The 15,475-nt window shown below is 40.4% G+C and overlaps 1 protein-coding gene across 2 annotated transcripts in view; it reads right to left on the bottom strand.

Annotated features, from left to right (window-relative positions):
* LOC117459541 (A-type potassium channel modulatory protein KCNIP2-like) overlaps positions 1-14,560 on the bottom strand; it is a 112,178-nt gene extending 97,618 nt beyond the window's left edge. For both annotated transcript variants that reach the window (XM_071205725.1, XM_034100383.2), the window contains exon 1: positions 14,240-14,560. In XM_071205725.1, the coding sequence (XP_071061826.1) occupies positions 14,240-14,312 (73 nt within the window). In that variant the 5' untranslated portion in view covers positions 14,313-14,560. The remainder of the gene's footprint in view (positions 1-14,239) is intronic.
* Positions 14,561-15,475: the final 915 nt, after the last annotated feature.

Raw genomic sequence — 15,475 nt, 5'->3', positions numbered from 1 at the left:
ACAAATTAAACATTCACTGAAAAGGGGAAAACAAGACAATGTTGCTTAATGTGCAGTAGTTATTCAGTTATGCACAGAAATGCACGACACACACACTGTAGGGTCCCCGACACTGAGATGAGTTTATTCTGTTAGTAGGACAATCATTATCTCAGTTAAAAAAAGAAGGACAAAGCTGATGAGGAGTAAACCGTATTTGTATGATCATACTTCCATGTAATGCCAGTGATGTAAGTCTGTGATTTTGCACCGATTTCTCCCATTGGCACTCTTTAATATTAACAGAATGAAATGTTAAAAATGAAAGGGCGGCTTGTTTTATCAGTGGAAACATCCCAGATGTTCTGTCTATGCTGTATATGTCGCTTCATAGCACAACGCGTGATAACATTTTTCTTACTAATCTTAAAATGATGTTTTTACTTATGTTCTTTATGACTGACTCATCCGTTGCATGTATAGTCTGACAGGCAGAAAGACGCCAGTGTTCGCTTCTTTAACTACATGACCTTAATCTCAGTTCACCCTGACGCCCGCACTGAGCTGGAAGGCTAATATGAATAAATCTCTCTTACTGTAAGTGCCAAACACCCCCTACACATATATATATTTAAATATATAGACACACATTATCTTCCATTACTATACCCACTCAGGCAACTTCTGACTTGTACCCACAGAGGCATGAGAGCTGGGGCTGAAACTATTAATTTTACATCCACTTTTATCACCTTATCCACCTCTGAGAAAGAGAGGGTTGCTTAGGAAAGCGTCATTGTTGATACTGCCTCTCATTTATTTACAACAACAAAAAAACATGTACAGTAGAGGGGAACACTAGAAGGATGGTAAAAGTGAAGGTCAGAGAAGCAGTGAAAATAATTTGCAATCGACCTCTGCTTCTTGCTTTTCAAACTCTAATGACTCATTCTCTAAATCTACTCAGGATTATCAAGGAGATACTACAGTACTACACATACACTCCACAAACACACACTCACATTTTACAGATTCCAAAAACACAAAACAACCGTGATGTCATGTCCTGACCTCTGAATGCAACTAATTTCCCTGACTACAAAACAGAAATAAAACGTAAGCTCATCTTAGTAACAGTAAAGTACAATAGAATACTGCATGTTGATTGGTTTTGTTTAAAAGTATGTTGTTGAATCTTTATCCAGTATCAAATTGTTTAATAGATGAAGTATGGCCTGTATCCTCCTGTCATGACCCTTGAAGGAAAACGGCTAAATCCTATTATTTCCGACATTAATTAAACAGGTCATCTTTCTTTTGCAGAACTTACGGATATGGATCAAAGTATAGTTTCTTATTTGACTGGAAAACCATGAACAAAAAGTAATGTTATAAAGAGCACAGAGACCTCATTAAAGCTACAGCTGATGAAACCGGCCACTGAATGTTTTAACTCTTTAATAATATATATTTTTAAAGAGACAGGAGATATAGATACTGTAAATTAACCCCCTCAGAGCTTAGGTTCAATAGCATTTTATAAAATGTAGCCTAAATATAAAATTTCACAAGCCACTTTCCCCAAAAGCTGAAGGTTCAGGTTCACAACTTATTATTAAACAAGCTTCATTTATTGATATTGCTGAAAAAGATTCATATTTATGTTACAGGATACTGTTACTATGGTGACATGACTTAGCCGTCGCTGCCTTGAACAGACACTTTTATATTACACTGTTATTAAAAATGTGATTGGCATGTTAGAGCATTGATATCACTTTCCAGGGATATTAACGCACATGAAAGGGAAACTTTAATGAACTGGTTCAATCCCCAAACTGTGCTCCACCTGCGCAGTGAGTCAGGAGCAGTGCCATTGTACACCGTCAGTAATGTCTCCTTTGAAGACGAAATCCAGCAGAGCCTCTCTCAGCCTCAACAACAGGCCCATATTTCAGAACATGAATCTTATACTGGTCTCATTAATAATCATTACTCCTCTTAATGACTTTCTCTGAGTGTGCATCAGAACGTGCGCTCTCCTTAATTCACCCTCATTATGAGCAAACATTTTGTGGTTTAGAAAAAAAGAATTGGCGATCGAGAAAACAACCTCCAGACAGATGCTGCTCTGACTTTCTTCAAATGAACTTTTCATCATGATCTTTAGTTACATGTAATATTATTAACACTGCTAAGTATACTGTGCGTGGGGGATAGGTGTCACAGTTTAATACACACTTGATCATAGCACTTGATTTCACAAACATAAACTAATTCCCTCCAAATACATCCAATTGTGTGTTTTTTACTCCAACTGTCCACCATATGCTCCTCAAAATGTTCTGAAATACACTGGTAAAAATATAATTATCGGAAGTTGGTTGGAAATTGGGCTGCCTTTTCTCCAGGGGAAAGTTAAAGACCAAGCTGTCAGGAAGTGTGACAACCCGCTGAGGTCAGCCGAGCTCTGTACAGCTGGTTTGGTGGCCTCTGCTTAAATTGCGGGTCATGTAATACCCTGGGACCCAGAGAGAATTATTGCCATATTGCAGAAGAAGTAACTATAACAAAACGCTTCCCAAGACTCACACATGATAATGAAAAACTCTCATTCAAAGGTGATACTGTATGACATCTAATCTAATACTGCAGGTAACATATAACTTCTCATAATGTATAAAGTGTGGCTCTACTGTCTATTGTTAGCCTACAGTTGAATGATTGCAAATTGGTCATTGGATAGGATTTGAATGTCAAAATTGCAGTGAATTACCGTCAACTTGAACAAAATACTGTAGATTGGCTGACATGAGGTACAATGCGATGCATTCAGGACATACCTTCATTAATTTTAATGTATAGCAAACTGAGGAGTGTAAAAACAGTACTGCTATGACCTAACAACTGACATTTTTAATTAATTATAATGAGCCAGAAGCTTTTCGTAAAAAAAATCCTATAATGTTATTGAGCAAGCATTGTTATCAGTTTTAATAGAAAACATGAATTGTCTCTAAGTTACTGGCAGCAAAAATAGCAAAAACATGACTTGCTACAAACAAGCAGTTGCTTAGCCTCCTAATGAGTTGCTAGCAAATGTTACCAACAACATCTCATGTCAAATCTGTCTGGATAACAGGATGGAATACACCTTTGGCTAACATGATTGAGCCCAGCATAACAAGATAGTTGCCAGTAGTGGAATGCAGCTCAAACACATAACTAACATTTAAGTAAATATCTTTGAGTAGCGCAGAATAAAGACAATTAAGCTAAGATGGCAGCATCGCTAACAAATCGTTACATTTCAGTAGTAGAAGAAGAGTTACTTTGTTGTTACTTTGACTCAAGCCGGTGTCGCCATTGTGCAAAATAACTTTGTATCAGATCATTTACAGGTTTATACAATGTATAACGTTATATTCCCCATAACAAATGATCAAATAAAATGTAGCCTACATTCATTTTTGACATGTTTTATTTGTGTTTGTTGGTTAAGGGGCCGCCTGACCATTCATCACAATATATCAATAGTGTGTTCTGCTAAACTGACCCTGGAACTGCCAATATTGATCTTATGACATCTCTGCTGAAAATTGAGTCCCTGTGTATGTGTTGTATCAGAGTAGAGTTTGATCATTATAATATCTCCATCTGTTATTTCTCGTATTTTGATTTAGCCTCATCACATCCATCTCTCTTCCGCAGTTCTTCCCCTTTCTCTATAACTGTACGACATTAAGACCAGTTCCACCTTTGCTGGTTAGCCAGTGGCTGTTGCACTGCTCCAGGTAACGATCTCATTGCTGTCACGACTGTCACTCCAACAATCAATCACACCTGCCTGTGTGAGTTTGTGTGCGTCTCTGTCTGTGTGTGTTGATTAGTAGACTCCATTAACTCTTATGAAACTCTGGTGCTAGGCCTTGGTGCTTGGGGAGCAGCACTTATGGAACGTCAGGTTGCTTTGTGAGTAATCAGTTTACCGGTTAGAGACCAGGGGAATAGGATTTCCAAGCCCCACAGCCGACAAGTAAACACACAGAGCAAGTAGTGTGAAATGGAGATGATTAAAGCGAATGGATTTTCAAGTACACAAATATGTTGGACTTCTCAGGTGAGTGTCTTTTGTTGTGGCCGTCTGAGTGGATGGTTCAACAGTCGAGTCAGGATTCATCGACACAGCTCTGTGAAGCTAAACACAAAACTCCCAGGTCAGCATTTCCACGTTTTTCAATAACCTTCTCTCCCACAATTATAATACATATGAACCATATCACAGCCCCCAACATAAAATATGTCCTATTTTATTCCACCTTGTCACACTGTGCACATTTAGCTCGTTGCGGATTTGGCTGACTTCAGCATCTCTCCTGGGAGAGATAAAGACCAAGCTGTCAGGAAGTGTCCCTCGTGACAACCTGGCCCCAGGCTGACAGCAGCCATCAGCCATCGTCCGACCAGAGCAAGGGCAGCTAGTTCTGTCAGGCGGCTGATGCTGGACAATATCATGTTAAACAACAAAATGTTATATAAGTCCTTAATATTGCTTGGAAATTCACATTGAATCATCTCCGTTTAGCGTGTCATTAGGAGGTACAGTACGTGTATAATTTTTGCTCAAATAGTTTGACTTTTCGACACTAAATTGCATCAGAATTGATGGATGAACATTTCTGTTAATAATAGTGGTGCACTAGAAGTTATGTTCTTGCTTGATTCTGGAGGTTTGCATGTAAAGTAAAGGTACAAGGTGATACAAGTTGCTTTACCCTTAAACCCTAATCTTTCATTCCAATCATGACAGAATGTAAAGTAAACCCTAAAATCTCAATGAACATCTTAAGATGAATAGTTATCAACAGTCGACATTAAACTCCTCTGACCGTTAAGTCTCTTATGGCTTGAAACACCATCATTTGTCTTCATTTTTGACCAGAAACAGCTCTTCTTCAGTGAACTTGGCAAGATTGGGCTATCAATTTGATACTGTGTGCTTCAGAGATGTTGAGTTCATTCTGACTGATGCTACCTGACAGATATCGAACAGGCTTGCCCGCTGTGCAACTGTCAAGCACTTGTGTGTATGTGCATTTATCTTTCTGTATGTGTATATATGTATGTTTGTTAATGATTAGACCTTGTCCAAAGTTGTGTCAGAGCTAACTGATTGATTGTAAGAAGAGCTGCAGTGTTCTCCTGCACTGTCATCCCTCTGGCCAAACCCTGTGTGTGTGTGTGTGTGTGTGTGTGTGTGTGTGTGTGTGTGTGTGTGTGTGTGTGTGTGTGTGTGTGTGTGTGTGTGTGTGTGTGTGTGTGTGTGTGTGTGTGTGTGTGTGTGTGTGTGTGTGTGTGTGTGTGTGTGTGTGTGTGTGTGTGTGTGTGTGTGTGTGTGTGTGTGTGTGTGTGTGTGTGTGTGTGTGTGTGTGTGTGTGTGTGTGTGTGTGTGTGTGTGTGTGTGTGTGTGTGTGTGTGTGTGTGTGTGTGTGTGTGTGTGTGTGCATGTGCATGTGTTGTGTGAGTGTGTCTGTGTATGCCTGTGTTGTGTGAGTGTGTCTGTGTATGCCTGTGTTGTGTGAGTGCATGAGAGATTTGACTTTTGACAAGAGCAAACCCCAGGCATCCTCTAATCACCTCCACCTCCTTATCACTCTCTGCTGATCTGTCAATCACACTGAAGTTGTTACTGAAGAACCTTCAGAGCACAAAGTAAATGCCCTCCGCAGGCTTGTTCATAACTAAATTACAGTCACTTAATGTCAGCTTGTTGGAGCTGTCACTACTTGTCATACTCACAAGAGGAAGGGCAGGTCAACGTGTCTTTAAAGTCATACGCATTTATCACATCCACCACTTTGATAGTTAAAGCAAGAAGAATTGAGAAAGATTGCCGTACACAACCACCAACTCCTCAAGTAGTCAGGATAATGTGTGTTACTGACTAATCGACAATAAATTATATTTGTAACATTCCTATTTGTTTTAACAGAGCTCACAAGTCAATTGCATTCTTGTTTTGGGTGTGGTCGTGTTGTATTGATGTTTTTTTAAGAATATTTGTATACGTTTTTCACATTTAAATTACAATGTCTAAATAAATAAATATATGTCTAAGACATTTTATTTATTTATCATATTTTATTAAAATGTGCAATGCTCTTCAAAAGGGTGGACATTTCACTATTGATTGCTATTATATTATCAGTGGCATGACATTTTTACGGTGGCCATGAAGTGCAAGACACCACAGCATTTCAGAAAACACAACAGCATTTCAGAAAACACCACAGCATTTCACATTGGACGGAAAGGGTATTCCTTTAGGGAGAACACTTCTTGTTTGTGATTGGACAGAGCCAGCCAGAGAAGCACTGCTGTGATTGGATGTTTTTGCTGCCAGTCAAGAAATGACGCTGCGTGATTGGCCCAACACATCAGCCGTTAGCTGTTAGCACACACTCAGAGCTCACAGCTCCTCATATCTGTTCAGAAACTGGACAAAAGTTAAACATGTACAAAACACAGACTGTCTGTCATTTCGAATACAGTCACTGCTTTATTTATGTCTGTATGACGTTGTTGTGAGTGTGGACGGAGCAGCTACAGGTTAGTTTAGCCTGATCGATCCGATTCCGATAGGATTTACATGGAGATACGGCCCGCCCCCTCTCCAGCGTCTTGTTTGAATGACAGGAGTAAACACAGAATTAATGCTTTATTAACTCATGGTTTTTAAGGGGCTTATCTCCATGTAAATACTATGGTAGACCACCCAATATTCTCATCGCTCTAATCGCTCGAGTTTCACCGCGGCTGTCAGCTGTGTTTGATCCTGTCATTCAAACAAGAGGCGCTGGAGAGGGAGCGGGGCGTATCTCCATGTAAATCCTATGGGAGATACCAACTACAACAAAATGAACATATTTGACCGTGATTTAATTGTAATACACGTTTCAAAGTGATGCCGAAGTAACTACATACTGATAACGGTTAGTAAAAACCATGAATTAACGCTTTGACAAGTCTGCAGATAAGACGGCAGGCGAAAAGCTTTTAAAATGCCTGTTTTCTGAATGGAATCGGACCCATCAGGCTAAACTAACCTGTTGCTGCTCCGTCCACACTCACAACAACGTCATACAGACATAAATAAAGCAGCGACTGTATTCGCCATGACATAGACAGTCTGTGGTTTGTACTTGTTTAACTTGTGTCCAGTTTCTGAACAGATATGAGGAGCTGTGAGCTCTGAGTGTGTGCTAACGGCTGATGTGTTGGGACATATTTCGCTGTCGGGTGTGGACCAATCACGAAGCGTCATTTCTTGACTGGCAGCAAAAACAACCAAGCACAGCAGTGCTTCTCTGGCTCCTAAAGGAATACCCTTTCCGTCCAATGTGAAATGCTTGGTGTTTTCTGAAATGCTGTTGTGTTTTCTGAAATGCTGTGGTGTCTTGCACTTCAGGGCCACCGTACATTTTCCTAAAATGACAAAACATTTTAAAATATAGTTTATTGCAATTATTTCTTGAACACTATATTGTGAAGGAAATCAAATCAAATCAAGTTTTATTTATATAGCACATTTATAAACGATTTTTGGTGGAGCCAAAGTGCTGTACATATAAAAAAAATAGCCTACAGTAGAGACACTTTACAGCAAATGCAACTGCACAGATTGTTCAGAATATCAGTATGAGAAAAACGACACCCTCTGTCCTTAGACCCTCACATCGTACAAGGAAAAACTTCCAGAGAAAACCCACAGTTTAAAGGGGAAAAAATGGGAGAAACCTCAGGGAGAGCAACAGAGGAGGGATCCCTCTCCCAGGACGGACAGACGTGCAATAGATGCCGTGTGCAAATCGAAGAGATAATACATTTGACAGCATATAGACCGAATGTTAGGAAATGCATGTGTCTGTAATAAGAAGATGAATCCACGAGGATGTCAGCTACAATCCTGTGGAAGCCATCAGGGAAGCAGCATGACGAGACCCAAAGCAGGACCGCAGAGACAAATATCACGAGGGCCTATCCTACAGACATCTTTTCGATGGCAGTCACGCACGCCTTTCAGATATCCTTTACACAAGTGTTTTCAGCTTCACACACACACACACACACACCAGTGATCACCTATCTTCAATCCAAGACACGCAAGCTGTTTACCTCTGATGACAACATACGGTCTCTCATACACACACACAAAATGAGTGTACAAAGAAAAGGGGAACAGGGTTGCGACCTACATGGAAACACACAGTAACATTGTTTGGCTATCTGCTGGTCTCTGCTCTGCTCCATACTGATGAGGTTCTATCAGTTTAATGGAGAATGGCTGAGCTAATGGACAGAAAATCATTCTCTAATGCGGATCAGATGTTGTGACTGACAGTACAGTGAAGCATTAGAGAGACACTCCACAAATGAAACGGGGCTCTGTCACACTCCGAGGCATTTTCTGTCAGTCAATCAATCAGTCACGTGTTGATACATCTCTGAAAAGGAAACACCATCCTGCTGATGTTGATGGGGAAATGTCTTGTACTTTTGTACATAGAATGAAATATTTCTTTCAATTTATGTTCCCCGCTGCCTCTTTATCACCTCCCCTTAACACCTTCCATTCAATATTGATATTGCAATGATATTGTAGTGTTTTTACAAATGATTGCCAACAAATAACCCTTACAAATGGTGACATAGCCAAGTGAGTTCAGCGAATTAATAGAACAGGTAAAACAGTCTGAAAAGTTTTGAAAAAGTACATCACCTTACTTACTGCAGCCTTTTAAACCAAAAAGACAACACTTCTCCTTCAAATCTAACACTAATACATCTAGGCTCATATTCCAACATCGACATAATATCGATAAATAATACTCAGCTCCAGTTCTGCATCCTGTATTCCTATCATTTAGTGTTTTGATCTCTATCCTCTCACCTCCCTTCCTCTCTTTTCCTCCCTCCAGTCACTTCTGCATGAATGTGTTCACAGAGAGGGGGAGGAGAGGGGATGGGATGGTGGCGGGGGGCCAAGGGGGAGGTGAGCAGGGCTTATTTTAATTAACGATCGCACTGCCCCTCAGTAGACTTGGTCAAAGATTACAACTCATTAGGATTGACTCTAGCTTCCAGGCACATTAAACTACAGGTCCCAGTGTGGCCTGGAAGAGCTGGAGAGAGGGGGAGGCAGTTTCGTTACGATGAATAGGCAATGCAAAAGTAAAGAAGCGAGGGGAGTGGTATTTGGAGAGCATGGAAGTAGAGGCGGTATAAATCCGGATACAGAAAGTGAGACACTCTGTTAGAGACAGAATTATATATGATATTATTATGTAATCTGATTTGTCGAGAGAGTGAGGGGGAGGACTGTGATAGAGTTAGAGAAAAAGAGTGCAGTTTAATTTGGACTGTCAGTCATCATAGTATGAAATGTAGTTGGGACATAGGAAGAGGACAGGGAAGAATAGATAGGCACTTTCGTACAGTGAACTCCTCCATTTCATGCACTTTAACTTATTCAAATTTGTGAGATACTCCTGTCTCAAGTGGCAGCTCCCATATCATTCCAGGACCATACCGATGGATTGTGCATTTAAAGTAGGGTAAAAACGACCTAAAGACTACCAAAGAGCATCTATGAGATTTATCTGGGAGATAAAATACTGCAACCTTCCTTTTTTCTTGCTATTTTTCTTCCACCTTCCTTTCTTTCCTTCCTGTCTTTCTCCTTCCTGCCTTCTTTCCTTCCCTCAGTGATGTAACCAATGTGACAGAGACGCCTTAGTGAACCACTCCGAGCAATCCTCCATGTAGGAATCCAGTCATTTCACATCAGCAGTTCTGGCACTTCCAAAAGAAACCCGGTTGAGAGAGGATCCCTGCCGATGCAACGTGTGTCACACATGTCCCGACACATCAGACGACACATTCAATCAAGGCTTCTAATTAGTGCCAGTGGCCATAACGATTCTAGCTGCAGCAAAAACTGTCATGCCGAGAAGGTGGCTCCAGGCTAAACTCCTTCTGACAGGCTTAATTATGTCTCAGCCCTGGAATCGGTTTGGTGTAACAATTGTGGATTATATTTCCAGCATGGGGGCTTTGCATCAGTCAGTGAGTTAAGGTGTGTGTTGTAGCTTCCAGAACAGCAGAACACCCTTCACCTCAACAGCTCTACCCTCTCTCCAAGCTATCAGTGCGGCTCTGAATGCCACAGCTTTTAACTTGGCTCATTAAGAGCTGCGTGTGAGTGAGAAATTAACTGTCCAGATCTATCAAAGGCTGAACATCTCTCTCAGAGCCGAAAGCTGAGCTGCCGTGTGAAGTGTCAACTGAAGAGGAAGTTATACATGTCTATAAAGTTAAGTAAGAAATACTTTACCCTGAAGCAAACTTCTGTTGTGAGTGAATGTCTGCGTTGGTCAATGATTGTGTTATGATTGTAAATGTGCACTTGGTGGTGCATCCGGTTGTGCTGACTGTTGGGAAATGGGTGATCTTTGCCCAGATCGGATGTGCAGTTAATCCGAGAGATGGACTACATTACCTAATTTATCTTGCACATACTGACCTCTGCTAACTCACACACAATGTGGTTCAAACATGACTTTCTATCTGACCTTGAATTTCATGTTTTCTCGAGTCCTTCATACCTATTTTTGAGCTGACCGTTACACAATCTTATCCAAAACAAAAAAGGCTATTTTTGTATGTAAACACATACACTAGGAGAGGAAAAGTACAGACACACAGACAAGGCTTAATTAGTTTTATTATCAGATAATCAGACAATTATATCAATTATGTTTTTAATGTATAAAATATTCGCAGAAAACAGCACTTTGACAAAGCCCAAGGTGACCCCAATGTCTTGTTTTATCAACTCCAGTGTCTAAATATATTTGGAGTGTTGTTTGCTTTTATTAAAATGACTTGCATCATTAACTGTTTGTGTCAAAACTAAATGCTGCAGAAATCTGATCATGAAGGAGAAAATAGAGTCATGGCATGATACAGCAAAGGTCGCAATGCCAACATATAATACATCTCGTAATATTTTATAAAATGAACAATGAGAACAAAGGGATGATTTTCAGACTGCTCCCGTGAAAACTGATTTAGCCTTAAGACAATATCCTGAACATGGAGCACGGAAAAGGAAGCGTGACAAGGTTGAGATAATGGCCGCTTATACATATGGAGAGAAGCCATTGTGTGTGCCTGCGTGTGTGTGCTTTTGTGTGTGAGTGTAGATGATATGATTTATCTTGAGTGTGTTATGTGAGGTGGAAGAGGAGATTACTGCACCACGCTTCTATAATTACATCTCATCTCAGTGCCGGTGCTCTTAAACACAACGGGGAATGCCAGGCTACCACGCACTCGACACATGCACACACAGTAGGGCGCACATCAGTACAATGTAGCAGGCAGAGAGAGAGTTATTTCTAGAGGGTTGCATTTCACTCAAAGTGTGATTGGACCCACCCACACTACCTTTAATAAACTCAGGCCAGCTTTGCTCTAAGCACACTCTCTCAAAGAAGAAGAAGAACAATGACTCACCTGTAGCTGTCTTCCCACACAAAAACCCACTTAAGAATCAATTCTCACAACTAAGTCAATGCACTATATACATTTCAATTTTAGTGAGGATGATACCAAAAATCACCTGGCACCTGTTCTCTCTCAGTCACACACACGCAGTAATATACACTGCACCAATTCTGCGGTCAGCTGTGTCTATAATAACAGACCATACAATATTTCCGCTAACTTTATCTGCGTCACATCTCCATTACACTGACTTCTATCGGCAATAGCAACAACAACGCAAACCATCAGGGCTTATGTTTTGGAGTTGACATCATCTTACAAATGACTTAACCACGCAATTCAACGCTTGGAAAGGTGATTACAAAATATGCCAGAAGTAAATTGCTTTGCCACACTGAATGACTTCAGTCCGTCCCTCCGTCCCCCCACCCGCCTGCTTAACTGTTAAAAAAGCAATATGACTTCTTGTGGACAGTCAGACACAGGGGACCACTTCAACAAGCTGGACCGAAGATGAAAGATAAAGAAAAAAGCAGATTTTTCCGATTTCAGAGTTCGATTAAAGAAAGATTTATCTTCTTTACTGACACATTTACTAATCCTCCATAATGCATCTCTTTCTCAGGTGTGAGGTGCATACTAATCTGCAACTGATCACAGAGTCAAAGGTAAAGTTTCAAAGCACCAGGAAAAAAGAGATGTTGAGCTGCTGAGCACGAGTTCTTTAGTCTCTGAGAAGCTCTGCAAAGCTCAGAGTTTTCCCAAGCATGAAGACGGTCAGCATCCTGCGGGTTGGCTGACATGACTTACAATTCCCGCATTGAGTTGTAAATCCTGGTGGATGTGTTTGGAATTCAGTAGAACAAAGTCTTCTTATTCTTTAAAACTTTCAACAATGGACTGCATAAAATGTAAAAGCGCTTTGAGTCATTGAAAAAGCGCTATAATAAATGTAAGGAATTATTATTATTATGTACAAAGATATTAATAGGAGGATGTGCAAAACAGACAAACTAATTAACCTTTATTTAAACATTAAATAACAGATTAATGTCTTCTTTTAAATAAGAAAACAACTTTGGGGGTATCTATCTACAGATAAATATTAAGCCTGACAAAGTACTTAACGTCTAATATATTGCTTTCCTGCAATGTTAATGTTGAATCACTTATTTGAACTGATATTATACATATGGATTATACTCTTATGTATGTAGATAGAATAAGAAATGTGCAGAATATGAATATGTTTAATGGTGGAGGTACACACATATTGATAGATGTCTTGTAATGCACTGTTGAGGAACCTGTGACCCAAGTGTTTCATTCATTGCATAACTACACCGTAGTGTGTATATGATATGTCAATAAACCTTTGAAAATCTTGAAAGGGATGTGCAAAATAGCCATAATATATAGTCTTTAATTAACTATTAGTACTAGGAATCTGCTGCTTCTATAACTCACCCACTCACACATACAGTACCCACACACATGCTTTGATACACTCTGAAATATGTACAGATAAACCCGGCAGAAGATACATACATGTCGGCTGCACGCACACTAACATGCTTTCACTGAGACAGCCTTTCAATATTTGATTAATTCTGGATCCATTACATTGTGACTGAGAACTGCTTAGCTGCTAATGCCTAGACCTGTGCAAATTAGATTAGCTGCCTGGACGGGGACTTTTCCCTCTGCAGGCCTGAAATGTGTTCAAGCATCAAGGCAAGCCTTTTTATTTAGGCAGCTGGCACTTAACAGGCAAACGGTGCTCACATAAGCAAAAGCTGTGAGCTATAATGTGACAATGGGAGGCTGTGGTGACGAGGAAATACCTCAAGAGAGTGCTCAGCTCACAGAGGAGCACATACAAAGCGCAGGTATGTGCAGGCATGCTGGCTGTCACTCAACGCGCGTCTTCATTATATCGCGATAAAAAAGTCTCATATTCAGAAACACGGAATTACAATCACAAACACAGAGTAACAGAAAGAACAATTCAAACCACTGAGCAAAAACGAAACTACGCACACATTAACCCTGTTTGAGAATCCACATGGCATTAAGTGTCGCTCGGGTTTTTGCAAAGAATATCACTCCCTTTTCCAACCATGGATTCTGACTTCGGCAGATAAAGCTCAAAGCGACATGGGAATCTGCTCCCCAATTTGGGCAGCTTCTCGGTCAGACAAGTGTTATCGACCCCGAGGCGTTTTACACAACATCAGCCGAGACAGCGACAAAAAGGTGGTCTCCCAAAGCTGAGGCCAGCAAAACTCAGACTTATGTTTTCAAATTGTTCACAGAAAACAACGATCAATCACCAACATTACGCGCCATATTATCGAACCACACAGACATGCAACACTGACATTAAAAGATTCAATATGTTATTTCTTGTCGCCCGTTTTATATGATATAGGCTAACTAGTTTCATGTCCGTTCAGCGTTAATGGATGCGTTGAATTTAAGTAGGCTGAAATATTATATAAACTTAGCCTAAATGTAAACTTGCACTTAAAACTATCAATAAAGACATATTTAGTTGGTTGTGACATTTCAAAGCCACATGAAGTTAGGTGGACTCGGCTGCTTTCAGATAATTTGTTTAACATATTGAATCCTTTATTTCTGCAGGCTATCGCACAACATCTACCGGTGTTTTACACTCCGGTTTACTCACCCGTTAGCTGATCATAGGATCCGTCCAGCTCTCTGGAGTCCGACAAGCTTTGGTCACGGTTTTTCGCCTTCATTTTCCCCGTGTGCGCCGGAATGTGGAACAGTGGGAAACAGCTGATGTGTTGGCGATTGTATTTGTCAAAAATAACAGTGGTTTTGTTTATCGCCTTCACGGATAATGGCTACAAAGATACTACAGTTTACCAATCATAATTGATTTGCCATGGATTTCTTTTGAAGAGAGAGACAGAGAGAGCCATGTAAGTTGTAATTTCCCCTGTCTGTTGCTGAGTGCGCTCGCGGCATCCAGCAGCTGAGTGAACAGAGCGCGCTTCTGGTCGCCACTCTCACATGGGCTGGCACGCGCGCGCGCACGCACACACAGGAAAAGAGAGAACTGAAACCAGATACAGATATACTTATAACAAATAGCTTTTGTCTGGAATCTTTTTCGGAGATCAATGTAAACATGACAGAAATATGAACCTGACAAATATACTAACAATTGACAAGAAGGCAGGAGTAAGATCATAGAGATCATAACTAATCAATAGTTTGTGAGTATTAATTGAATAACTCCAAATAACTCATAAAAGGTATAGCTCAGATAATCATCAGTAAAGGTGGATGATGTAAAACTTTATTGTATCGTAAAAAATATGATGATGCTTTATGAATCGTAGTATGTGCTGATGAGTTGCTGAATCAGTAAATAAAGTGTGTATTTCCAATCCACAGACAAGTCATTGCATGATTATTCAATATATCTATTTTTGAACACTCTATAAGTTATTATTGTCAGGTTGCTTCCTATTCATTCCTCACTCCCTACTCCCTTACTTCCTAAGGAACTACTCACTAGTGGTGTCTGTATTGTTAGGTGTGAACAGCTATTTCTATTTGGCTCTATTCATGCATAATCTCAGAGTTGGTCATCAGCCTGCGTGTGCAATTAATACCACCATCACCTAATGTCTCCACTGAGTCATACCATGTCGAATGTGTACAGAGACATCAGCAGGAGCAACAAGGCGCACACTGTTGCTGCCAGGCAGAGGTTCTGGCTATATCTGATCTATAAATACTCACTGGCTCTGGGAAGCCTTGTGTCTATCCCTTTTCCTCCTCTCTCCCTCTCAGTGTCTTTTTCTCCCTTTGCCTCTCTCCTGCTCGCCTGCTATGGTATGACATTTGGTCACAATCTGTCAAGCAATCTGTCTTTGATGCCATATTTTCC

Source organism: Pseudochaenichthys georgianus, chromosome 15 (assembly GCF_902827115.2).
Source record: "Pseudochaenichthys georgianus chromosome 15, fPseGeo1.2, whole genome shotgun sequence".
Taxonomy (NCBI): Eukaryota; Metazoa; Chordata; class Actinopteri; order Perciformes; family Channichthyidae; genus Pseudochaenichthys; species Pseudochaenichthys georgianus.
The sequence above is the reverse complement of the archived record's forward strand: the minus strand, read 5'-3'. Positions and strand labels throughout refer to the sequence as shown.